This window comes from Vespula pensylvanica, chromosome 22 (assembly GCF_014466175.1).
Source record: "Vespula pensylvanica isolate Volc-1 chromosome 22, ASM1446617v1, whole genome shotgun sequence".
Lineage (NCBI taxonomy): Eukaryota > Metazoa > Arthropoda > Insecta > Hymenoptera > Vespidae > Vespula > Vespula pensylvanica.
In genome coordinates this window covers 3,129,734-3,156,308 of record NC_057706.1, presented here as the reverse complement: position 1 = coordinate 3,156,308, position 26,575 = coordinate 3,129,734, and the positions used below count along the sequence as shown (strand labels likewise).

General features: G+C 32.7%; 3 protein-coding genes across 11 annotated transcripts in view; all 3 read right to left on the bottom strand.

The window, feature by feature from the left end:
- Positions 1–4,443, bottom strand: part of LOC122636411 (adenylate cyclase type 2-like) — a 12,736-nt gene extending 8,293 nt beyond the window's left edge. For 4 of the 8 annotated variants that reach the window (XR_006328937.1, XR_006328938.1, XR_006328939.1 and 1 more), the window contains exons 1-3: positions 4,100–4,416; positions 3,238–3,381; positions 1,633–3,108 (exon numbers count right to left, since the gene is read on the bottom strand). Coding sequence is in view for 3 of the 8 variants with exons in the window: in XM_043827593.1 (XP_043683528.1) it covers positions 1,633–2,025 (393 nt within the window). In the remaining 5 variants the exon portion in view is untranslated. The other 4 variants (XR_006328940.1, XM_043827589.1, XM_043827588.1 and 1 more) reach the window with 3 other exon arrangements.
- A 1,471-nt stretch (positions 4,444–5,914) lies between these two features.
- On the bottom strand, positions 5,915–11,618 carry LOC122636412 (importin-4-like). 2 transcript variants are annotated; one of them, XM_043827594.1, is made up of 15 exons: positions 11,452–11,615; positions 10,968–11,054; positions 10,774–10,881; positions 10,527–10,679; positions 10,264–10,449; positions 9,876–10,170; positions 9,642–9,799; positions 8,947–9,544; positions 8,616–8,851; positions 8,344–8,549; positions 7,858–8,198; positions 7,592–7,767; positions 7,312–7,520; positions 6,899–7,209; positions 5,915–6,725 (listed from the first exon to the last, which is right to left on the bottom strand). In XM_043827594.1, the coding sequence occupies exons 1-15, from the start codon at positions 11,503–11,505 to the stop codon at positions 6,601–6,603; spliced, it is 3,243 nt and encodes a 1,080-aa protein (XP_043683529.1). In that variant the 5' UTR covers positions 11,506–11,615; the 3' UTR covers positions 5,915–6,600. The 2 variants fall into 2 exon arrangements, with proteins under 2 accessions (XP_043683529.1, XP_043683530.1); XM_043827595.1 differs by lacking the exons at positions 5,915–6,725; positions 6,899–7,209 and having other exon boundaries at positions 7,318–7,520; positions 7,588–7,767; positions 11,452–11,618.
- A 4,083-nt stretch (positions 11,619–15,701) lies between these two features.
- LOC122636527 (forkhead box protein E1-like) lies at positions 15,702–25,066 on the bottom strand. Its single transcript, XM_043827831.1, has 2 exons — positions 23,003–25,066; positions 15,702–17,279 (listed from the first exon to the last, which is right to left on the bottom strand). Exons 1-2 carry the CDS (start codon positions 24,267–24,269, stop codon positions 16,963–16,965), a joined length of 1,584 nt encoding a protein of 527 aa, XP_043683766.1. The 5' UTR covers positions 24,270–25,066; the 3' UTR covers positions 15,702–16,962.
- Between the last annotated feature and the right edge of the window lie 1,509 nt (positions 25,067–26,575).

Genomic DNA, 26,575 nt, shown 5'->3' with positions numbered 1-26,575 from the left:
CTCTCTCTCTCTCTCTCTCTCTCTCTCTCTCTCTCTTTCTATCTCTATCTCTCTATCTCTGGTTTCTTTCTTGAGCACCGTTTTTTCGATTTTCCAAAATATAAAATCTTATACAAAAATAAAATGACTTGTTTCTTTCATATTAATATGAATTATGATAAATGTAGCTGCTAGTATTAAGAAGAGAAAAAAATTCGTTTCGAAGAAACCAACTAGATAATATAATGAATTGTGTAATAAATCAATTGAAAATGTTTGTAGCTTTTAACTGCATGTATCTATGACTACTATCTATAATAACTAGAATTGATAATATACTTTCGATTGTACACACATTTTCTTTTTTTCTTGTGTTTTTTTTTCATAAAGTTCGAAAACAATAAACAGACATATCGATTCGTAAAAAAGTAGCATGACAGTAGCATGAGAAATGTGATTGCTATAGATGAAAATATTTATGAGGAAAAGAAAAAAATATGAGGTGAAAGAAATAATCGATAAAAGGAAAAAAAAAGTATTAAACGGGATCATATTATCGTTGAATTTCATTTATCTATCTATGATTGAATCGTTTGACGATCTATTTAAAAAAAACCAACTTATCTCATGTTAACACTTCTCGAAACAATTAAATTCTACCATACACACACACACACACACACACACACACACACACACACACACACACACACACACACACACACACACACACACACACACACACACACATAAGGTAGAGAATGTCCCTTTTCCATTCTATCAACTAAGTCAGTAACAGGTTGATAATGAAGAGGTAAGAAATGAAGAAGAAAAAGAAAAAAGAAAAAAGAAAGAGAAAAAAGAGTACCGTAACCGATCGTGTATCATCTTGCGTTGATCGAGTTATCGAATGCGCGTTTACTGATACGCGAATCCGATAGGCGAAGTAAACAACGTGTGTGCGTGTGCGCGATCGCGTCTTCTTCGAGAAGAAATTTTTTTGTGTTAAGCTCGATTACGAAAAGAAAAGAAAAGGGAGACAAAAATGCGATATGACTTCCGGCTACCAGACGTATGTTCCATATGCGTGAACGTAACGTTCTTATTGGAGCAAGTAAGCTGAGATATCTCGATTTCTTTTCGTTTATCGATTAAATGGTTAAGAAGAATCGATGAAAGCGATAAGCGATCTATGGGCCAAACCATGATTCAAATCCTCTCGGCAAGTCAATCTCATTATTTATCGAAATGATATTTACATTATTATTATTACTTTCGTTAAGCCGAAAAAAATAATATAGTATACACGAATAGATAGGTAAAAGATCATACCGAATGTAATTCGAGGTAATCGATGCCCGGTTTTACGTCGAGCGATACTTCGCGACATTAAGTCGCAAACTGTTGACTATTTAGAGTACGTGATACGCAGATATAAACAAAAAATTATTTAATCAAAACAGAGTGGGGGTATGGAAGTAGAGAGCGGTGGGATCAGAGCCACATTTGACATCATACGCGTAACACTAAAATTCTCGTAATTCTTATCGCATTAAGGTCGTCTCGAGAAATGATTTGTAATCGAGAAGCAGTAAAGATTAAAAAAAAGTTTTCGAAAATCGATCGTATCGATCGTATTTGAATCGGACTCACTCTTAAACTGGACCAAGTCCATTCGTCGAGGCTGTTGGGCGAGACGACACGGCCGTCGTCTACATTTTGAAGGGAGGTCAAGGATGCTCGCGTGACCAGTTCCACGTCCATTTTATTATTCCTCGTATAGGCGCTCTTGCGATCAGCCGGAAGACGACGATAATAGTGAGATGGTGGTGGCGGCGGAGGAGGAGGAGGAAGAGAAGGAGGAGAAAGAGGAGGAGAAGGAGGAGAAAAAAGAAGAGAAGGAGAAGGATAAAAAGAAGGTGGTGGAGGAAAAAAAGGAGAAGGGTGACAACGGCGACGACGACGACGACGATGACAATGACGACGATGACGACGACGACGACGACGACGCCGATGACAACGGCGACGGCGTCGCAATTGCTCCATTCATCGCGCTTGAGTACCGCGAAGCAACTGATTCACCCCAGTTTTTGCCGAGCACCGAACCGATTGTCAAAGAGTTTATCACGATAACGGGAAATGGGCCACTCGAGGAGTTGCGCCCTTTTACCAGAGCTTTCAAGCTCCCCTATACGTTAGAGCGAATGTGTTGGTACGATAAAACTCTTTGGTAAAACACCTTTACGCCCTCCGCAAATTAATAATTTCGATTTTTTTCTTCTCCTTATCTCTTCTCCTCGATTGATCCTTTTACGTTCTAAGTGTCTCTTTTTTTCTTTCTTTTTTTTCTTTCTTTCACCTTTCAAATCGTGCTTTACATTTACTTTTTTTTTTATCAGTCTAATTCATTAATATTTATAACTTATTAACAAATAGATATACTATGTCAGATCTTGATAGCATGTAACATGCACACTACATCATTTCTTCATTTATTACAATATGAACAGTTCGAAGAGCAACAGTTTTTATTTATTTATTTATTTATTTATTTTTCTTTTTTTTCGCGAATACTATCAAGATGCACTTCTTTAATATTTTCTTTCAGAGGACGATTTATGGTCGTTCTCCGTGCAATCTCGACGCATCCATTCACGATGAATTCGAAGTATTAAGTCACTAAAAAACTTTTATTTTTCACGGAAAACGACATCTCGTTTTTTCGTACATTCCTCGTCTCAAGTACGACTCGTGGCGGAAAATATATGTATATATATTTTTTCCTCGATATCTTCCTTTCCTCTTTTCTTCCTTTAGTTACTTTCGAACGAAGCTTATCGGTGTCCTTCTATCTCGACGAAAGTCACACTTTCTCCCCGAGCATTCTCGCCTCTGTAATTCGCGGTACGTGCGTGTCTCCTTCCGATGACTGTTTCATTTGATTTTGTATTCCGTATCTTTACTGTGTATTTCATCAGACGTTCATAACGTTCATTTCGTATTTTAATTTTGCACCGATATGAGCTTTATACGTATGAAGTACGTGTCTTCGAAGAAAAATAATTAATCGTCGAAGCAAACAGAATTAAAAATCAATTGCTTTTTTCTTCCAAATTGGTTTACGCCTGCCTATATACATATACGCGTATTACACTCGCGTATGTATGCTTGTATATATATATATATATATATATATATATATATATATATATATATAATTGGCGTGTGATTAAAACATTCGAAAAATTACACGATTACTTTGCTAAGCTTTCGATCAATGCGGATATCCTTATTACATCCTGCTCGCGTTCCTTCTTCGTATGCGGACGATAGAATACGAATAATGCTATCCGGTATCTTTCCGGTCCCCTTTTACACGCCAAAAGTAGACTTCCTATTTGGCTGAAAAAAAAGAAATATAGATCGTTCTCTCTTCGAACATAGCTACTTTATATACACCGAGATAGATAAATACGTTTCGAGCGAGTCTATTTGCGTCATGTAGATGAAGAAAAAAAGAGAGTAGGTAAATATACGAAGAAAAGGAAAGCGTGAGTATATATATATATACACATATCCATACACACATTATATATATATATATATATATATATATATATATATATACGTGTATATAAATCTGTTCGTGGTAACTTATACACGATAGATGTAAGTATGTATTATCACCGGCTTCGATACGTTTATCGTAACCTCGAAGAAATGTTAGAAATATACTTATTAATCGCGTTAGGATTAAATGGTCAAAGTACGAGTTAGATTTTTAAAGGATCGATCGATTCCTCGGCGTTCCACTTTCTGACGACGAAGTGACACGTGTTGCATTAGTTTTGCCGAGCCCCGATTGGAAGAATCATACATTGTGAACGTCAACGAAAAAAAAAAGAAAAAAAATGATAACAAAGAAACTATTTCTCTAGCATACAGGTTGAAAATTTTCGAAATTTTTACACCAACGTCTACCATAATTTTCATTTTCGCTTTAGAGATTATTATTAATTAATGTTTTTATTTTAGGAAAACGATTGATTAATAGCACGGTACCTCTTTCCTTAATCGTTTAAATCGAATAAAATGTACGACGTGAAGAAATTGTACTAACCGGAATGACGATGATCGACGAACGATGCCGCCGAAACGCAACCGAACCGTCGCGTGGCGTTCCGGACTATCCCGAACGGCCGACTAAGCGTTCTCATCGAAACGAAACTTTCCATTGGGATATGTGTGAGCTCGATATCTTGTTAGAGCGGTGGCCTCTACAAGTCCGACAGGTGTGAACCGAAGGAACGCCCCCAGCTAACGGGGTCCGATGATCGTATGTATTGTACGTTGTCCGTCGATTCGTTTAGAAGTTAGAAGTGAATGTACCTTTTCTTTTTCTCTATCATGTTAATCATCAATAATATTATCACATTAGAATCTCCTTTACTATTCCTTTTTTCTAACTCGTATCCAATCGTTTTCTATTTTTATATTTATTAAATAATTCATCCCGTTCGAATCGAAATTATTTCATTTCTTTATTGATTCTCACTTAAAAAAAATGTTTGGATTTCAGATGAAACCCGAAATGTTTTGCATAACTTGCAAGGATTTGCATAATATATTCTATGTTCTTTTTTTTCCTTCGTGTAATTAAATGTGTACATGATTTATGACGAGTTTGACAGTTAATGGACATAATATATACTTTTAAGATTCTTCCAAAGGTAATAAATTCGATTTTAAAATCGAAAGAAATCTATATATTACTTGTTTATGGAACGTCGACGATATTGTTTCTTAAAGCTTCTTTCTTTTTTTTCTAACGGTGTTCCAAACGTTTAGAAACTACGTAATATAATTATAGACTATGGCGTAGTTATCACATCGTTCGTATCATATCATAACGATAATTAAAGTAATAATAAATAATCGTGATGATGACAATGTAGAAATTCTTCCTTTTTGTATATTTTTTCCTTCGTAAAATAATTAATCGCAAATTTAAATAGTATTAAATTTCTGTTATGATTATCTTTTCTTTTTCTTCTTAACGGAACACTGCGACGTACGATTAAAAATTATATTTTCGTCGAAATATTATATAATCGTTTGTAACATTTCAGTAACGTAGAAAAAAGGAAAACTTTGTTATTGAATTTAAATAAATCGACTAACGTACGTTGCTCCTTGTCCTTCCTTTCCTTGTTATATTTCTCATCGTCCTCGACGTACACCTACGACGCGACGTCTTTTTCATTCGAGTCATGCCGGAATTTTCAAGGACGCGTGCTCACCGCGATGACTAATCTCGTCGACGAACAACTTTGATATCGATTCGATTGATACGATATGATGAAGTTTTTCATTATTTTTTTCTCTTTCTTTCTCTTTCTATAGAAACGATGAACGTTCTATATTATTTCTTAGAACGATCCTTTGAAATTCTTTTTTTTCGATCATTGTCATCGCGATACGACACGATCGATTATCTTCGTCGGTAAAGTAGGAATCCTTTGTAATAGATCGTCCTTCAACACTTTTTGCTCGATCTTAAGATCGAACATATATATTCTGTCCATTTATTTACGTTCACTTCAAACTCATGTGATTAATGAATGTAATGTATGATAATCGTGATGAAATTTATTTAACACTGAGGCAAATAACATAGTATCGAACACTTTTTTACGAGCTTTTTTATTAACGTCAAAGGCAAATGATCTCTGTATGACTTCGAAGAATCAACTGAAGAGAACGGGTTATCTGTATGATGATAAAAAATCGATAGCATCTCAAATTTGTATATGTATATATCCATGTGATACGTGTAAGTATATATATACGTACACAAATACGATTCCTTTTGAAGTAGTCCTGTGAATAATTTCTTCAAGTAGCAAATCATAAAATCTTGTATGAAAACGGACAATTAAATTTATAACAAGCACCCAATCTAACGTTTTTATTCGTCGAGTTATACATTTATGAGTATTATGTGTACGTATGTTTGTTATGTATGTGTACGTGTGTGTATTTATACGTTTACGTGATAGAGTACTGCTCTCTATATTGAATATGTTTTGATTATAGACAAATATAATGTAAAATATATCGTAATAACGCCTCTAACATTCGTGCTCTCACAATATACGTTTATTGAAATGTTTCATTTGATTCATTTTATATGTCAATTTTATCTTAGAGTAATAGCACCTTTACTTCGGAAGATAGAAAAACAAATAAACGATATTACTCAATGCCGAAATTGACATTTGACAGATATAATATAATATTTCTCTTTAAGATACAAAATATTTCAATGTTATTCTCTATATTGTATCGATAATGCAATAGTAACATGTGGACTTAAAAAAGAAAAAGAAAAAAGGCTATATTACTATTATCCATAGTCATATTCGTCTCGTGATTGTTCTAATAATGAATTTATAAGATAAATAAGTCACAATGATCGCAAATGTAAATTGAAGATATTTGGAAACACTGTGTCTAATTCTTAGAACGATACTAATTTACGAAAATAAAGTGTATATTTCGTGCATAATATTTGAAGTTTATGTTAAACAAGTGAAGATTTGAATGTAATTAAAATATAACTTAGGAAAACATCTGTTGAATATTTGTAGCTATTTCTGGTGGTAATTCGGTGTAGACAGAATTCCAATCGTTCGGGAAATCTCGTTGCGCAGATCGCACAAACTCCATTACAAGGTTTCTTGCTTCTGTTTAAAAGAAAAATAACGATAATTATTAATGAGAAGTAATAATACTACAATTAACAGTTATGTGAGTTCTATTTATTAATAGTCTAGGACTATGATTTTATTAATTTTATTAATATCACTAAATTATTATTTATTATCCTATAATAATATAATAAATTATTAAAATGTACCATCGTCGGTAGTTTTTCCTTCTTGCAAAACGCTGATTGCAACTTGAAGTAATGCACGCATGTGAGATTGTAATATGTTATGACCAGCCTGATATAAGGTTAAAATACTTCTAAAAACAGCCTTATTTTCTTGAAAATCTTCTTTCAATGGTAATTGATTGACAAACACTGGAAAAACTTGGTCCAATGGCAAAATTCCATAGTTCACAATAATTAAGCGTGCTATTGCACCTAGAATGTTATCTCGAGCACCTACGTGCGATTCTTTAGCAATAGCACTTGATAAGACTTGTAAAATGTCAGGATAGTGACTATGATATTGATAATAAGGAGTATATATATATATATATATAGATAGATATAACGGTATAATAATAATAAAATGTAAAGAACAAACTTTATTAAAAGGATACGAATAAACAGCTTCTTTACCATGGAAGGCAAGTTCACCGATTCCAAATATTGCATTATTACGAACGTCAGCATTAGAGTCATTAGTAAACTTAAAAAAAGTAGGAAGAAGTTGCGGTACAAAAGCGGCTACAGCATGTTCAAGTCCAGAAAAACATTCGGAAATCATACCAACTGCAAAAGATCTTTGTGCATCGGATTTGTTTTTTTTCTATAGGAAAAGAAAGTTAAATTATATTAAATTAATTAAAAATTATAACAAAACATGCAACAGAGACTCACCGATCTTTCTATAAGCATTGGTAAAACTACTTGAAAGTAAAGAGCAAAGTCTTCAGAAGAAATGGCTTTTCCAAGATTCGAAAGTACATCACCTGCACATTCGACTAAGAGTTCGTCTTGTTCTGCCTCAATCTCTACACCCTCTCCTTCTTCTTGATCTTGACATTTAGTCTTACCTTTAGAAATAAAAATGATAAAAATGACATCATATTATAGTTCTAAAAGCAATACATTACAAAACACTACATTTATAAAATCCATTATACCTGACATAACATCTGTTATGCAATTCATAATAGCATATTTATGACCTTCGCCAATAACAACATCAGATTTTATTTCTTTAAGTAGCTCTGAATATGCATCCAACCCACTTATAGCTACCGTTCTCTCATCGTCTAACCTAATCAATTCTGATAGTTTTGGAACAAAAACTGACAGAGCCTTAAATAATGACTGTCTGCCTTCATTAGAATTAATTTTGGAAAAGTTGATACAAAATTGCAACAAAGCCTCTATAGCTGCCTTTCGAATATCTTCTTGGGGATAGTTAATTAATTTAAAGACCTCTTCGAATGATTTCTCAAGATATGGTAAAAATGCTTCCCTGTAGCAACAGAAATTTTAATCTTTTGAAATGGCATGTTTTTATAAATTCGTTAAATATTGTATATTAATGAAAGAATTTAAATTATTGAATTTTTAAATAAATTTAGAAAACGATGTAATAATATAAGATATCAAAACCTTACTCTGTATATTGCGCAATCTCTTTGAGTGCCATGATTGCCTCTTCTTTTTCTTCGATATAAGCATTTTCTACACTGTAACCTGCTACATCGTCATCATCTCCGTCTTCTTCATTATCTGTATTTTCTATATCTTCTTCATCATCATTTTCATCGCTAAGATCTTCATATATCGGAAAAGCAGTTGTTTCATCTTCTTTAAAGTGAGGCTGCGAAAAGCATTCGATACTGAATGATAAACTCAAACATTTTTGATGCATACGTCGAATACTTACCACTATACCTTCAGAACTTTGTATACTGTTTATCGCATACTCAACAATTTGAGGCAATGCCATAGCTATTTCTTTTTTCATAACTGTGCTGATCGAAGCAAATAAGCCATAAATAGATTTTCGCAAATCAGGGTCTTCGGTTTCCTTTAATAATTTCAATCCAAATTCTAGAGATCTAGTAGCAAGCGGAGCAAAATGCTCATCCCCTATTGTTCTAGCAATTACTCCAAGAGTATCTGTAATTTAAATATGTGTGCTACATATTATATTATAATATCTGCAATAATTTATATGCACATTAAGATTTACGTAATATGATTTTTAAACCAACCAACAGCTTGAATTTGAAGACACATAGTTTCATCTGTTTGTTTTTCCGTAAGGTAACCGTTAAGAATAGAAATAATTTTTTCAAAATAAGGCAACATATGTTCCTTACTAGCATAAGCTGCTGAGCCAATGGCACTAAGTGATAATTCTTTTACATGTACCGAAGTTTCTGCGCTTAAAATTTCAAAAAGCCTTTCCATCAAAGTAGGTAAATATGGTAATAAACTTTCATTTAAATTTTCACAAAACATTTCAAGAGCGTAAAACATTCGATCGATCGATGGCGGTTCTTTTTTCTCTTGTCTGATAAGAGCACATACTTGACCAAGATACTCGAATAGAAGTGGAAGTAATTCAGACGAATATTGAGATATATCTGGTTGTAAATGTTCAGAAAATTGACCAAGCGCAAAAAGAGCAGCATTTCGTACGACAGGTGCAGCATCGGTAATTCCTTGACAAATGCAACGCAAAAAAGATTCTAGATACTTGGTTCGAATATGCTCAGAACAACCTTCAGCAAGTACTGCCATAACTAAATATGATGATTTTTTTGCATAAATATCAGAACCTTGAAGACTTGGTTCAATATGCTTTAACTATAAGAGTAGAAAAATAGTTACATTTTTACTTATAATCTTTATATTTAAATGAAGATTTTGTATAAAACTTTATGAAAATTTTTGTATATCATACCAAATGTGGAATTAGTTTTTCAGGAGGTAAATGCAAAGCTAATGTATCCAATGTTTGAGTTGCACAAGTAATAGGTGTATTATCTTCATTCTCTCCACTGAAATAAACTTCCTCATTATCATCATCAGGACGAGACGACATAAGTGCAAACAATGTATCTATAAATAAATGCTGGTTTAGTGTAATATAAAAGGAAAAAATTGGATATACAAATATATACGAATTCGTTCTTACTAATAATCGATTCAACCAATTTGTGTTTAACAAGGGCCTTTTTTTTGGTTCTTGCAAGCCAGCCAATAAAGCTAATTGCTTTAACTCGAAGAGGATCGGATAAAGATTTGTTATTGATGATGGCAAGGCACAGATTAATAAGTGCCTTCACATGTGGCGCTATCACGGTAATTTCATTTTCGCATAATTCATCTAATAATTCAAAACATGTTGTAGCTTTATCTTCGTCAACTTCTGCTAAAGCTAGTATTGCTGCCATTATTTGTATCATCATACGTTGATAAATATTTATTATCTAAGAGCACAATTAATTGTCAGTATAGTAAGAGATTCGAATGTCTATGCAATACAATATATACAGTAACATATAAATCTATTGTGTACGTACATTCTGATTACCTTCAACCAAAGGAATTAAATTTTGTAATGTTTGTATAACATAATATGCAATAGGATTTCCTAACTCTTGAAGACTATTTAGCGTCTGAGAAAGAAGAATGACAACTGATTCTGCATAAACGAAATATGCACTTGGTGCTATCTCTGTCATAGTGGCCAATGTATACATACCTAACTGTAATTAAATGTCTTTCATCGATAAAAAGTTTATTAAGCACTGAATTTATTAAACACCAAGAAAACGGTGATTACCTCTTTGTCAAATGTATTTTCACTTGTAACTAATTGTTGCACAAACCGTAAGACTTCTGGCCAATCGTTATTAGGTAGTTCGTGTTTAACTATGGTACCTATTAATTGAACTATAGCATTTTTTACAAACTTTTCTGGTTCGTTGCATAATGCCTAAGTAAAAGAATAATCGAAAATTGAACAAATATTCTGTACTTAATTAAATATGCAATATAATTTTTAATGAAAAATAATGATATATACTTACTGGTAAGATCATTGTTTTAAAATCAGTACGTATGTTTTCTGGTAATTCTGTCCAATGTTTTCCTTTGTTATAACGTTTTCTAAGTAAAACCGCTGCATATTGCCTGATCTAAAGATATTTGTTATATATGATATTTGTAAAATATATAAATGTGACAGTACATTTTCAATAAACAAAAATACAATATTACACACTTGTGGATTTGCAGAAGATACAACGAGTTGGCACAAAGCAGGTGTACTTTCAGGTTTCTTGAACGCTTTTCGAAGTTCTGCAGTGCCCTATATATAAGAAATTTAAGGTATGAGAAATAGATATTTTATGTTATCAGTATTCCTTAGGATGATCTATAGAATATATAATTCCTTTTGAGAACGGTTATTTTCAATAGGAGATACTTTACAAGAATACCTATATGATACTTATTAGAATATAATTTATAGTGTAAGAAAGAAAAGGTTAAGTACATCGAGGAAAGAATTTTTTCATGGAGAAATTAGACAACTTTTACTTTGCAAATGTTTTATACAACAAGAAAAATGTTTTTAAAAATAAGAAATTAATGTCAACATATGATAAATCTTAGAAAATTACCTACTTACAAATTAACACGTGTTTTTACAGTGTTTCTAATTATATTAAAGTTAATTGACATCTTGTCAACTGATTTATTCATACCTCTTGTATAGTAGCGTTATCGGCTACGAGAAGCTTCAATAGTATTTGCTCCATTAGCAAATATTAACGTAACAGTAAAAAGATTCTTCCGACAAAAATTAGTAATGAAAAGCAGAGATTTATCGCTACCGCTAAAACGATTCGTTAGTAATGTCCGTACGGCGCTCTTCAGGCACATGCGCAATGCGGACCAATCGTGTCCAAGTATAGTACTTACCTTTAATATAATTTCCAGTTGATATCGATGTAATTTTTATCGAAGAATTCTATTATTATGACCCTTGAATTGCGTTTGCGTAACATCAAACATACAAGTTATCGTACAAGGAACTTAAATAAAAGATTTTTCATTACTTCTTTTTTTATTTTGCTAACTAATTTTTATAACAAGTCGATGAACTTAAACTTACTTTTTCTTTAAAACTGTGTGCCTGTATAATGTAAATCACGAAGCATGTAATTTGATTTCGTCTAAGAGTACCACATCATCGAGATCAGTTTATTATTTTAGAGCGAGCCCTATCTCTCTCTCTCTCTCTCTTTCTCTCTGTCTCTCTCTCTCTCTCTCTCTCTCTCTCTCTCTCTCTCTCTTTCCTCTCTTTCTTTCTTTCTCATCAACTAATCTTCTCACATCTCTCTCTCTCTGTTTTTTCCCTCTTCTTCTTCTTCGACCATACATCGTCATCTCTCACGTACGCTGCTGCGAAAACACCTTGAAATAATGCAGTCATCTAACAGACTCTTTGGAAGTCAGCTATTTTAAAAATTCACCCAACGCAACTTCCTAGAAATATATCGACGTTATCGGTTCTGCTTTTCATACTTTTCCCGAAATTGCGTTTTCGAAGAAGAAATAAAGAAAAAAGAAAAAAAAAAAGAAAAAAGAAAAGAAAGAAAAGAAAAAGAAAGCTCACCAGGAAATAAAAGCTCACGACTCGCATTTTTGTTTCTGTGGGAATCGACGCTTGAAAATGCGATCCGATCCGATCCGATCCGACCCGTTCCGACCCTATTCTATCCTATTCTATTCTATCCGATCTGAAAGAAGCCCACTTAAAGACAGTGATGTAGCTGTCGTCGGACTCATTGAGTGACTTCTCTTGCACCTCGTGCACATAACGCGTTGTATGGCTGGTCGTGCATTTCGAACGACGGAAGGAGTTGCATTAAATCGAATCTCGTAGTACGAAAAGAGAGAAATCTCAGCTAAAAGCTCTAGCTTTGTTCACCGATCGAAGATACTTAAATAGATATATTATTAAACTTCTAATTCGTATTGGAACTACTATGTTTTATTTTAATTTACGTCGGAAAGTTCCTCAAACATTTTTTTTTAAAAAAAGATTCTATTCTTTGTTTTCAAAAAATTCATCTATCGACCTTTACTTTAGATTATCCTTTTATTTTGTTAATACTATGACGTTTTTAATTTTTTACCAACGTGAAATTACATGAGCCGTTCATATGGGCTAAAGAGATCAACTTCATTTTTAGAATTTGCTTTACTTTTTTTCTTTTTTTCATTCTTAACATCGAAGCAATTGATTGATGCGTAATTTTTTGTACTGAAAATATATTTTCTTTGTGATTAGATTTAATATCATTACATGATCAAAATTTTTATGGCCATTGAATAATAAATAATTTACAATGTATATCTATAACTTTATCAATTCTTTTTTGGTTTTTGTTTTTGTGGAGTTAATCGATTTGATGAACGAACGATTCATAGATAATAGAAATTAAAATTAATTTTAATTCGGAGATATAAATTTTAAGAATGATCTTTCTTAATTACTAACTTATTGTAATTAAATGTTAGTTTGTTCTCTTTTCGATACATATAAACTTTTTTTTCAAATAATATTCATCATTTATATGTATTTCATGGGTTGAAAATTTTACATCAATAACTGTTAACTAATCATGAATATAATCCCGTATTTCACACACATCAAATTATACAATTATTAAAGTACAATATTGTGTAAGTCGTCATTATAATTTAATTTATTGTGTTAGATCTTTCTAAATTTCTATTAATTTAATTGTCATTTTAGTATCGTTAAATATTTTAGAACGATGCATCACAAATTTTTTTGATGAGGAAGCAACTTTCAAATTATTAGAAAAATATGAGAGTGCATATCTTAACTACAATTAGATAAAATAATATATACAAGAACAAAAGGAAATTCTAATGGATTGAACGAGTATAATCCTTAAAAGAAAAGCGCAAGGAAATTAGATACCTATGTATGTATATTAATTGTAAGACTATCATATTAGAGATAAGTATTAACAAACATATATCTATAAGATATGTATCAAGTGTCGTGTGTATATATATATATGTATATATATATATATATATATATATATATATATATAGACACACACACACACACACACACACACATAAAATTATATAAACAGCCGATGGATACGAGTTAGTTTTTGTATTTTGTAACAAAGTAAAAAAAGAAAAATAAAAAAAAGAAAAGATCGCAAAGTATTGTGAAAAGTGTAATTGATTGATCTTTGTGTAACAAATTTTCCAAATGAAAAATTTATAAGGGAAATACGATTATATCAGTCATCTCTTTGTGCGTGACTGATCACGAAGAAAAATCTCATCTCGAAATTAATGTCGGTTGCGAATCTGTTTCGTGTAAACCGACACCATATACGTTCTCTTCATCATACACATTGCGAACGTTCTCTAATTTATAGTATAAGCAATCGTTCCACTTAGTTTCCTAACTCGATTCGACGAAATGAGTGACCGGTGGACGATTTCTTTTCTTTCGTATCTAACGCTCGACGTACTCACCTTTTTTCAATAATTTTGAGACCATTGCGTATTAAATAAATTAAAAACGAATTAAAAAACGAATCCTTTGAGATAGTTACAGGATAAAAGTTCGATTAATTTTTATAAAAAAGAATTATCGACGATAATTCTTCATTAAAATCAGTCTTCTTTACACATAGAAAATCATTTTAAGTAATTTCTATCTTTATTAAAAGTTAACAAAATAATATTATTTTAATATTTCAGAAACGAATGCGATATAGCACATTACTGAAATTTAGTATATAATGTTCTATTGCAAATTAATAAACTTTTCTAATCTGTTTATTATATTATATTAAAATTGTAATTGCCAGTTATTAAGCAATTAATATAATTGTTCTTTTATTGATACACACATATACACACATATATATGTATATATATATATGTTCATTTATTGACAGTAATAAATATTTATTCCACAGATAATCCTATCTATATACCTACATACTTACATTGTATTTCCGGATTTCCACTCATATGCTGAAAAGAACAATAAGAGAGTCAAACTAACCGCTGACACGCTAATGTTTCTTTTTCTTTTTTTTCTCTTTTATCGGTTACAGGATGACCAATCCGATTAATCTAGCTCGGTGTTCCTCTTGGTCGCGATAACGAAATTAAGATCAGATGTCAACGTTATTTTTGGACGGTGACGATATCGATTATCAGGCTGCATTTCTGCGAAACAAAAAGGGCCGCGTGTTCACGTGATTCGTAAGAACGTGCATTTCCGAAGGCAAAAAGGGTGTTTGAACACATGGTAACGCGATATTCGAAAGGGAGTCCATATTACTTGAATAGGTAGCAAACTCCTGATCTTTTATTTTGGAAAAGACCCGACGATATATGCCATCCTTATTTTTATGACTAGGTTGGACGAGACAAACTGTCCCGATGAGGACTGCCAGCAACATGTTGCTATCGCTTACGTTCCCATTATCTTTGGTGTGTGAGCTGTTATATGGTTCTCTACTTCAAGTATTTTCTTTTTCTTTCTTTTTCGTTTTTTTCCCTTCTTTTCCTCTTTCTTTTTAAAAAAATTCAAAGGAAAAGTTAGCGCGTGGGAACACCGTGAAAGATGTGTAAAGACGATTTATGTAATAAGAAAAATACAGTAGAACAGACATGAACTATTTTGGTTTTATATATTTTTTTTGCTTTGATAAAATAAGGAAATTTAAGTCCACTTAAGAAGACTGTACGACTTTTCGATCGTTCTAAATATGAGAAAATATTTTTATCTGCAAGCTTATTTAAAAGCACAAAAATTTATATACATATATATAAATTTGTATACATATGAATTTGTATGTATATAAATAAAATAATATATATATATATATGTATATAAATAAAATATATACTATAAAAGAGAGAAGATATTCATATATTATATATAGAAAGCCTGTTCTACTAGATTACAACATACCTACCCATAAACGTAATTTATATTAGCTATCATACTTAAGTATAGCTATTCACGTGACTTGATTTTCAACAAATTAGGTTACTTGAGATAACCGATATATGTAATAGTTATTATTAAAAGAAATTCTGTTATCTACTAAAATGAGAGAGAGAGATTATTTGTTATCTCTTAATTATATAACATTTCAAATATCTTGAATATATCTACCTAATAAGAGGATTGTAATAAAACGAACCAAAAAAAAAGAAAAGAAACATTTAATTAAAAATCCAATCTATCTAGATAAAATGAAAATTATCAACTAACGATCCGGCTAATAAATCACAAATATGTTTTGTGTTTGTAATCTTCGATCGATCCTTTAATATCGACATGACATTAATTTCGTAATAATCCATATTCTGTCGTGTCCGCCAACAATCAAAAAACAAAAAAAAAAAGAAAGAAAGAAAAAAAAAGTAAAATGTAAACAGTCACCGCGGTTTTTCAGACGAAACGTTTGTCCCAACTTCATCTTACGCGGAATCGCATTATCCTTTTTTCCTACTCAATATCTTACCGCGTAATAAACTCCCAATCTCCGTCGAGTTCTTATCGTTGCCACAAAACCGACGAGTCCTGACGTCGTTCTCTCGGATATTCACATTCGATCACCGCTTTCGAAGGGGGCGAATAAGTAAGTACGTCATCCGCGCTTATAGAATTTACTGGGATACCGACTGACGTCATATGATCAATAAACGAACAATACTCCAGTTTGTTTTTGTTATTTTCTTTTTTTCCCTTTTTTCTTTTTTTTTTTTTTCTTTTCTTTTTCGCCCTCATTTTCTTTCTTCCATACCCTTTTTTCAATGAATGAAATATTTAAATTCTACAGATTTCGCTCGACAACGTTAATCCTTAAATTAACAACGGTATTTAATGATAAATCATAAATACATATACATATTATAATACCTCTAGGCGGACAATCGTCAAAGTCAAATTGAAGAAGTATGTCGTCGTGTTGGGACGATCATAATCGTCGTCGTAGTCGTCGTTATCATCAACATCATCATTATTATCATCATCATTATCGTTATCATCGTTATCAACGAATTAAGATAATTTTCTTTTGATGATTTTGGACGTAAAGTTTTTCTCCCTTTCTTTTATTTCTTTTTTTTTTGTTGTTTTGCTTTTTGTTGTTTCCTTTCTCTCAAAAGTCTAACCTTGTCACTTTTCACATATTGTACTTTATCTGATCGTAATACATCGTCGATGTCGGCGTCGTCGGCGTCGTCGTCGGCGTCGTCGTCGTTGGCGGCGGCGGCGGCGGCGGAGGCGGTGTGTTGGCATGATGGAGGCTCGAAGAAATAGCGACGTTTGGCACATTCGATATGCTCAGACTACCGATGTTACTCAAGTTCAGAGAACTCAAAGAACTCAACGAACTCAAGCTCACAGTACCCGTTGGATGACCAAAGTACGAAGGCTTTCTATCGATTATGCTACCTCCAGAACTATTTGAACTTGAGTTCGAACATTGCATTTTCAACCCTGTAACAGACATGAAAAACGATTTTTTGAAGATATTAAAATCAAATTGTTTTCAATTGTTTTTCGATTCATTGGAAATAGATCTTGCTAAAAAGATTTATTCCGTTATTAAATAATAAATTTTTATTTTTTTTGGTGAACTCAAAAGAACATCATTTTTAATATGATTTTTTTCCAAGAAAATAATGATTTTTCAAAAAAAGCGTTAGGCATCCTAACATAAACCTTCATCTTTAAAATGAAACCTTGTTCATCAAAATCGGTCAAGAATTAGTTTATTAGTTTTCATCGTCTGCACAAAATCATTGTAAAACCAGGGGTGATCAAGAGTTTTAAACTGCTCTATAATAGATATACTACAAAGTCATATCATAAATTATAAACATCATCACAATATGTTTTTAGGATTCTCTCTTCGTCCTTGTAGAAACTGATTCCATCTATCATTATAATTTTGTTGAATCATATAGTACGATATAAAACTACAAACATACACAAATACCCATGTGTCGAAAGTAGAGCTGTTTTGTTATTTTTTTTTTTTTTTAATAATATAAAATCACATAATTTAAAACATTTTAAATCATTCTGATAACGAGATATTATTTCATTTTTTTTTTGTTAATTTTTATTGAACGTTCTGCTAATTTTTATTATTTCATAAGAACATATGAACGATAAATCCGATAATGCATTGTTACATGAAAAAGATTCGATATATTTTACGTAGTTTGAGACCACACATGATGCTTTGAAGATGCGAAGAAGAACAAATCCAAGGAAAAGAAGCAAAAGTTCTCCAACGATAGAAATCGGTCCTTGTATAGGTACGATAAATTCGAAGCCCCGGCAGCTCTCAAGTAGTCTCAAGCCTCAAGTGACCACTTCACTCGTGTCTCGAGCTCGCTGCTTCTTCGTTCTCTCGTTCTTTTTCGCTCTATTTTGCTCTCGTTTTATTTCTCCGTTAAAAAAAAGAAAAACAAAATAAAAAAAAATACACGCAAATTCAGGGATACAAAAAATGAAACTAATATCTGTATCGTATAACTTGAACGACGATATAAAATGTGAAAATAAATATTTATTTAAGTAATTTTCCCTGATTACACGATAAAATTCATACATGTAATACATAGTTTTCAAATCTTCTTTGATAACAATTCGCAACAACAAATGCATTTTATATCACAGTTCAGTAAGACATAAAATAACCATGTAATATCGTCTTCCACAAATAAATTTGTTTACATAGCTTGACTATATATTTTTTTCTTCGGTTCATTGTAAATATCTATATCTACTCTTCGTAAACTACTAAAAGAAAAAAAAAAACAAAGAAAAAAAACATTATACATAAATCGTATTAGATAATAATGATAGACGATTAAAATTATTATTTTAATAACTGTACACGTTCAAATTGACTTCGTCATACTTCATTGTTATGGACCACTTATATAAATCATCAGTATTATTTATGTGATAATGTATAACAAATATATTAATATTACATATATAATAATATATAATAAAATATTAGTATTATTTATTTATATATATTTCTCGAAAAATGTAAAACGTTCGGACTGCATAGATAGAAAACAATCGGAGGTGAGTATTGAACACTTTGAAAGGGTTAAGGACGATACATGTCTTATCTTCGAATCTCTAAAACAGAAGATACCAGCAGAAGAGTAACATCAACTCTAGCATAAGCTTCAAAACGACGTCGTGTGTGGTCTTTCGATGGCACGAATGCCAGTGAAAATCTCTTTCTTTTTCTCTCCTATCTCTCTCTCTCTCTCTCTCTCTCTCTCTCTCTCTCTCACTCTCTCTTTCGCTCTCATTCTCACTCTCATTCACTCTCTTTCTCTCTCTCTTTCTCTTTAACTCTCCACGACGAAGACTGCTCGAGTCTCGTTGGCCGTGGACCAACGTGCTCGTCGCCAATTTTTTTTTACATACGCGTCGAAGGCGATCGAGAAACAGTGCTGTTGTAAAAGACGGATACAGTAGCCCGTTTCTGCTCGAATACCGGCACGGTATTCGCGGTAACACAACGAGAATAATGTCGAGAGTAGAGAGAGAAAGAGAGAAAGAAGATCGGGCCAGAAATATACCAAGACCGGGGAAGAAGTTGAAGAAGAAGAAGAAGAAGAAGAAGAAGAAGAAGAAGGGGTAAGGGAAGAGGAAGAGAAAAGAAGAGGAAAAAGAAAAAAAAATTAAAAAAGGAAGTAAAAGAAGAAGAAAAAAGAAGGAAAAACGAAAAAGAAAAGAAAAGAACATCCCTGGCTGCAGATTGATCTCGTTTACACTTCGGTGACTGACGGAAATGAGATGGGAGGATATAGCTTTAGGGTGAAGTAGGGATAAGGTGGAAGGGTGGTAAATGCGTGGGTGGCGAGTTTACACACTGTCGACGATTTACAGGATATCAAGATAGAGAAGGAATAGATCGCACTTATCACGTAAGCAAGAGAGACAGAGAGAAAGAGAAAGAAAGAGAGAGAGAGAAAGGAAAAGAGAAAAAGAGAGAAAGAGAGAAAGAGAGAGAGAGGGAAATGATGAATCTGAATGAGAACAATACATCCACCGATCCTTATGTTCATAAGTATGACGCAAAAGATTGTATAATCGGACGATTACGCTCACCCTTTGTTTGTTTCGATCCTACCGATCTGAAGTATCATTAAATTTTAACTCCCTACTCTCTCGACCTTACTCTTTGACGAGTTAAAAAGCCGTTTACACGAATACTGCCTTCGGCTACTACTTCGTTTCTCGTAAGTGGAACGTATATTAGAGTAACGTCTTGTTTATCGCGCTTTGTAAATGTTTACAAGCGTGGCCACGATTTGAGGCTCTCTCTCTCTCTCTCTCTCTCTCTCTCTCTCTCTCTCTCTTTCTCTTGCTCTTACATACAAGCAGCACGCGACTCTACTAATTGCACGTGGCAAAAAGTTTACGCATCTCGCGGCTTCATAGTAGTGAAAATTCAAGAGATTTTCCTTTTCTTTTTTATTGTTTCTTACGACGAGTAAGTATCAATTTTGTTTTACTTATCGCATTTTAATCATCAAATGGAAGTAATTATCATTAAAATAGTAAATTAATTGTATCTTTAAACCATTAACTTACCATTTTAATAATAATTGTTACCGTTTGATGATTATATATATATATATATATAATATATTACATATATTATATATTTATATATAAATTATTTTTTTTATGTAATATATTTTTGTTTGTAATAAATTGGAAATTATGACATACATGCTAAAAAATAGATTTTTCATTTAAAAATATGCGCGAGTATTATTGTAATGTCAGAAGTTTGTTTTACCTGTTTTACAATGTCAAAAGATTTTTTCTTCTTAAAGAGACATAAGAAATTGATATTTCCACGGAGTGTCATAGGAGGAAACAAATGCGAGGAGAAGGGCGTGTCGCGGGTTTCGACTTTACACGTGTTAGCTTACAAACGAAGAATTACGATCTTACGAGTTACGGGCTGCATCTGGGCGTGTGACGGCAAAGCGTCATCTCGACTAATAGGTCCTGTCAACTCCTACGATTCCGTGACGCTTTTCACCGAATGTCAATCTCTGATTTTTTTTCTTTTACTTTCATTTTTAATCCTTTCCGGAGGATCGACAAATAGTTGCATCTATTAGTTCAATATGAATTATCATCGTAGTCGATGAATGCATAAATGCAATTTGTAAGAACAATCGATAGGACTCATATATACGACTCATATATATGGAATTTTTAACTCGAGTCGATCAACTTAATACGTTTACTTAAATTGTTCGTTACATGCTATATAAATTATATATTAAAATCAAATTTACAATAGAGATGAAGTTAATCGTCGAATAATTAATTAATCGAAATCTCGATACAGCATGCAGTACTTGAAAATAATGAGCTGAAAAATTTCGAATGATTATTTCTTCAGTATTTGATTTTGAATCATTTTACAAAGGATTTAACAATCGTATAGAATTTAACGAAAATTTTGCCTTTTTATTTTATATTTCGTTTTTCTATATAGACTGATATATTTTCTTACTTTCTATTTTTCTAATCTTTTAATTCCTCTAATCTATTTCTCGGTTCTTTAACACGTTGATCAATGGCTCATCAGCTTATAATTATTTTTAATATTCTTCGAATATTTAAATAATTATATAAATAATCTATAATTAATAGGGGATAAAGTGATTTATTTTTTTCACGTATTTTTTGAAAATATTACAAACATAAAGATAACCGATTTTTATAGATCCATTTGATTCAATAAAATATAAATAACAATGCCAACATGTTAATCCTTCCGATGTATTTTAAAAATTTTCAAATTACTCTCACTTTTTTTCTTTTATTTATTCATTAATTTTTTATTTTTATTCTTTTTTTGTTCAAAATTGTTTTTAATTTCAATTTTAGTTCAGTCTTTTAGTTTTCTTTTTTGTTAAATTTCTACTTAAATCCTGTCCTTTATTTTCCCATTATAGTCGAATAAATTATCGTAAAAGGTTAAAGGGAACGTAAGGGTGTCTCGAAGGAGAGACAGACACGCTTGAGCAGACTCGATGGCTCGTGAATCCCAGAATGGTCCGAATCGTCGACGTAGGTAGGTATGCGTTAAAAGACGCGTTCTTGAGTCTCGTATTACGGATTCTGGCGCCGGGCGCGGCCATGAGCTCGTAAACTGTCTCCGGTCTTCCAGATGGCCCCAGAACGACAACACGATCTCCGCAAGCTAATGTTTTCTTCGCGATTTACAATAATTCTCAAGGAGTTTGGCTATGTCCTTGTTCGCGACCACCGACCGATACTTACTATGTAAGTCAGTATTTGAATTAAGATTTGAGGATTAATCGTTTGTGTTTCATACAAGACCAATAGTATTTTATTCGTGTTTCATATCGAATCACTAGCGTAGTATTGCTGCTTCATCGTTATTGCGCAATTGATACTGACGATGTGAGCTTGGTTCTATCGATATCTATCGAAATAAGCGCTATTGCGTCGATTAGTATTTTCCGAGAAAATTTTTTCGATTACATCCTGACATTCAAACGAATAAATCGTATCGATGTAAGAAATTGAAAAATGTTTTTTCATTGTTTTTTTTTTCATCTTTTTTTATTATTTTATTTTAACTAAAATAAATCTTGGATTTATTTTGTCTAAAAATTGTCAATATTAATCAAAATATCAAGTAAATAAATAGATACTTATGTTGAGTATTGATTATAATGAATAAAAAAGGATTTCATTTCTCCATTATTTAAGTCATTTTGCAATAATGTAAATATATTGTAATATATAATATAACAAGAGTGTTATAATATCGAGGAATGAGCGTTGATTCTTTATTAAAATTATGATAAGTCATTATCATTTCGCTCAGTTGAAGTTAAAAAGAATAGAATTTATATAACAAGCGACATTCGAATTATAAATAAAAAGAGAAACTCGAATTCTTCTCGTTAAAGAGTTCGTTAAAGTTCTCGTAATTTCGACAAAACTCGAATTGTTTTCGTTAAAAATTTGTTATTTTGTTTTTTGCTATTCCATTTCTTAGAAACAAATGAAAATATATGTATCAGATATTCAATCGTTTATCGTATAACGTCGTATTTTCGCTTTGAAACGAAGTATCTGAAAAATGGGAATTTAAAAATGGCGGGAAAATTGAAACTCACCGTGATCGGTGACAGGTGTCTGACAAGCGCTATGCGGCGAAGCTACGTTTCCAGCGGGACTACCGTTTCCGTTTTGATCGTGAACCGTTTGCATGGCGAGATTGACGTTGACGTTAGCCGTGGCTGCAACGCTGGCATTGTTGACACCAATGGCACCATAACCCACGTAATAGTCTTGTCCGGTAGTAGGCTGAGCGTTCACGGTAGAATTACCCGCGCACTTGTAGATCATCATACTCTCGTTGTCCTTGTATATCGTTTCCTGATGATGCTGCGGATGATGATCCTTCAGCTGAAATCCGTCTATGGGTCTGTAAGCTGCAACGGAACTCAGTTGATCCTGATTCCTGCCGACACCATAACCGGGCTCGCTCTTAAACGTTACCAATTCGCCATTTCGATAAACGGACGAAGGTTCGCCGGTCTTATAAGTGACCTCGGTTGTCTTATAAGTGACCTCGGCTATCGGAGGTGTCTTATAACTCGGCTCGGGATAAGTCCAATCCGCGGAAACTGCTGCCGCAGGTCCATACATAGCGTACTCCTGATAATTCTGATATTGATTCTGATAACCATTTGCGTATTCCATGCCACCGGACGCTGTTAGATTATCGTAACCAGCCTGAACCCCTACAGGTCCGCTAGCAGAGAAATACTGAGGGTATTGAGGTTTAAGAGCTTGACACTTGCGACGAAAACCTCGTGGCCGACGACGGAAGCTACCCTCCTCGAACATATACTCGGTGGAAGGATCGATCGTCCAATAATGACCCTTTCCAGGTCTACCAAGACCTTTCGGCAATTTAATAAAACATTCGTTCAAGCTGAGATTATGACGAACTGAATTCTTCCAGCCTTGGTAGGCCCCTCGAAAAAAGGGGAAACGTTGTTGAAGGAAGGAATAGATTTCGGACAAGGTCAGTCTCTTTCCTGGGCTCGATTGTATCGCCATCACTATAAGGGCTATGTAGGAATACGGTGGTTTCTCTTGCCGACGTGCTCCTGGCTTACGTGCGACTTCCGTGCTCGAAGGATTGCACATAAGTTGATCCATGTTTTGATTCTGTGAAAGATTCCCGTGTAATCCCAAACTTGTACGCGTACCAACCAACGTTGAACTCGATTGTCCGACGGACTGCGACGTTTCTTGTCCGTGCACATGAACGTTACCATCGGACTCGTTTTTCATCGTCGTATGTTGTCTCCGACTGATCTCCGACAGAGATCCTCCTCGCGGCAACGACGTCACTATCATGCTCTGATCCATCGAAACTTCTCTATTCTCACGATCTCACGCACTCGCGTCGGACATTTTTTCTCCACTAGGCGGATCTCGTCCGTCTAAGTAAGTACGTAATTAAATATTTCTCTTTCTTTTCTTTTCTTTTCTTTTTACTATTTTTTTCTTTTTTTCAATTTTCTTCCCCTTTCCTTTTCTTCCCACGTAACTAATTTTAATACCTCTTCCTCAGACTAGCGCGATAAGAAACCAAAACATAATAATGAACGTTCGATGATTCACACTATCGCGAAAAAATTATCTCACTTTGATTCGAGTTTATTCGCTTTATTTTCACTCACTCTCTCTCTCTGTTTCTCTCTCTTTCTCTTTCTCTTTCTCTCTCTCTCTCTCTCCCGATATTGTACTCAACGCACAATTGAAAGATTTGTTTTTATTGTATGTATATATATATATGTATATGTATATAAAAAAAAGTTTATTCTTCACTTAACGACAACAATAAGGACGTCACGATAAGGAAAGTATTTCCTTATTGATAGAGGAAGAAACGCGGCGAGGACGTCGAACGCGGTTGTGTTTTCGAACGACTGGACTTTCGGCGCTCTCGAGATCTATCGATGCGGAGTTGATCTTGCGGTCTCTCTCTTGTCTTCTTTCCTATTTCTTGGAGGCGTGAATGAGAGGTGGAGGCGCGCGGGAATTCTTCGAAACGATTGGTCGAACTGAGCGCTTACTTAGCCAATCAAAATTCAGTATTCATCGTCTGTGTCACGCCTGACGACGACCTGCCTTTACGATAGTCGACGATGAACTTTTTCTTTCTTTGTTATGTGTGTTTCTTTCTCTCTCTCTCACTTTCTCTTTTTTTTATTTCTGTTTTCTTTTTAATTTCCTCTCTCACTCTCTTTCTCTCTTAACGTATTTTATTTTTCTATTATTTTTAATAATACCTTTCAGTAATTCTTTCCCTCTATTTTGTTGTCTTTTTTATTTGTCTTTTTATTTTCTTGTTAATGTATCTTAATACTTTTTTTCTTCTTTTTCTTCTTCTTTTCCTTTTTTTTTTATCTTTTTTTCTTTTTCTTTTTCTTCTTCTTTACATTTTGTACTCTTCTTACTTTCTTGCTGTTCCTTTCTATTTGTTATTTATCTGTCTGTCTGTTTGTCTCTTCCTCTCTTTTTCTTTCTTACATTTTTTTTTCTTTACTTTTCGTTTACAACGATCTCTGACGACCTGTATTTCTACGAAATTATGTTCCAAGGAATCAAGAACGGCACTATGTATGTATATATTTTCCATTATGTTCTTCTTGAAACCATTTTTGAAGTTCTTAACTTTTTTAGCTTTCTAATGCAAATTTTGAATAAATCTTTTTCTATGATATATATATATATATATATATATATATATATATGCAATTCAATTTAAAGTTGGATACGATAAAATAAATCAATGGAATTGTTACTTTATCAGAAATGAATACAATTTTGATAAAATTTGTCAAAATTTAAAATAATTGAGATCAATCTCTATAAGTGAAAAATAAATATCAATAATATTTTAATCACGTTTATAATATGTATCATAGGACAAATTAAAAAGATGCGTAACAGTTGGTCGGCTCGTTAACCAACCGGATGTTTGGCCCCGCCCATTCCTTGAACCGCCCATTTTATTTATGCCCTCAGAGGACACTTACACGTCTATGATACTTATATTAAAGAAAGTATATAACAAATAATAAATTATTATTATGTTTGTGTATACGTAGATTTTTTAAAAACATATATGCAGGTATAATCTTATAAAAAAGAAAGAAAGGTAATATAATCATAGATAATATATAATAAATAATATAATCACCGATCAATATTTTCTCGAACTTTTGCTATTTGACAAAATATCTAATTAATTAAACATATTACGAACTATTTAATCATGATAAAAAAAAGAAAAGAAGAGCTCGTTCGAGTATCTTTAAAACGTAATAATATTATATGTGTTGTTAAAATATTTGAAATTTCATTGAACGTTTAAAATATTGAAAAAAGAGAGAAATATAACAAATAAATAAATAAATAAACAAAAATTATATAAGTACTTAACTAAGTATATATTTTTTTCTCCGAAGGATTATAATCAAGGAACGATATCCTTTGAGCCGATGGTTTATCTCGCAGACATTCGATATCGTTCGATTTTAACTGTAGGTTTGCCCCATCGAGGACAGTCAAACGGTACGATGTTTATTCATCTGGGCGCGTGACGAGGCGTCGAATGACCGGTTAATAAAATAATGACATCGTATGTCTTTATCGGTCTTATCGAT

Excerpts from the sequence above, each read along its gene's own strand:
- LOC122636527 (XM_043827831.1), bottom strand. The coding sequence starts at position 24,269 with ATGGATCAGAGCATGATAGTGACGTCGTTGCCGCGAGGAGGATCTCTG. Across the intron at positions 17,280-23,002 it reads GACACCTGTCACCGATCACG|GGTTGAAAATGCAATGTTCG; the intron begins GTGAGTTTCAAT and ends TGTCTGTTACAG.
- LOC122636412 (XM_043827594.1), bottom strand. The coding sequence starts at position 11,505 with ATGGAGCAAATACTATTGAAGCTTCTCGTAGCCGATAACGCTACTATA. Across the intron at positions 10,680-10,773 it reads TTAAAACAATGATCTTACCA|GCATTATGCAACGAACCAGA; the intron begins GTAAGTATATAT and ends TCTTTTACTTAG. Across the intron at positions 9,800-9,875 it reads ATTGGTTGAATCGATTATTA|ATACATTGTTTGCACTTATG; the intron begins GTAAGAACGAAT and ends ATTTATTTATAG.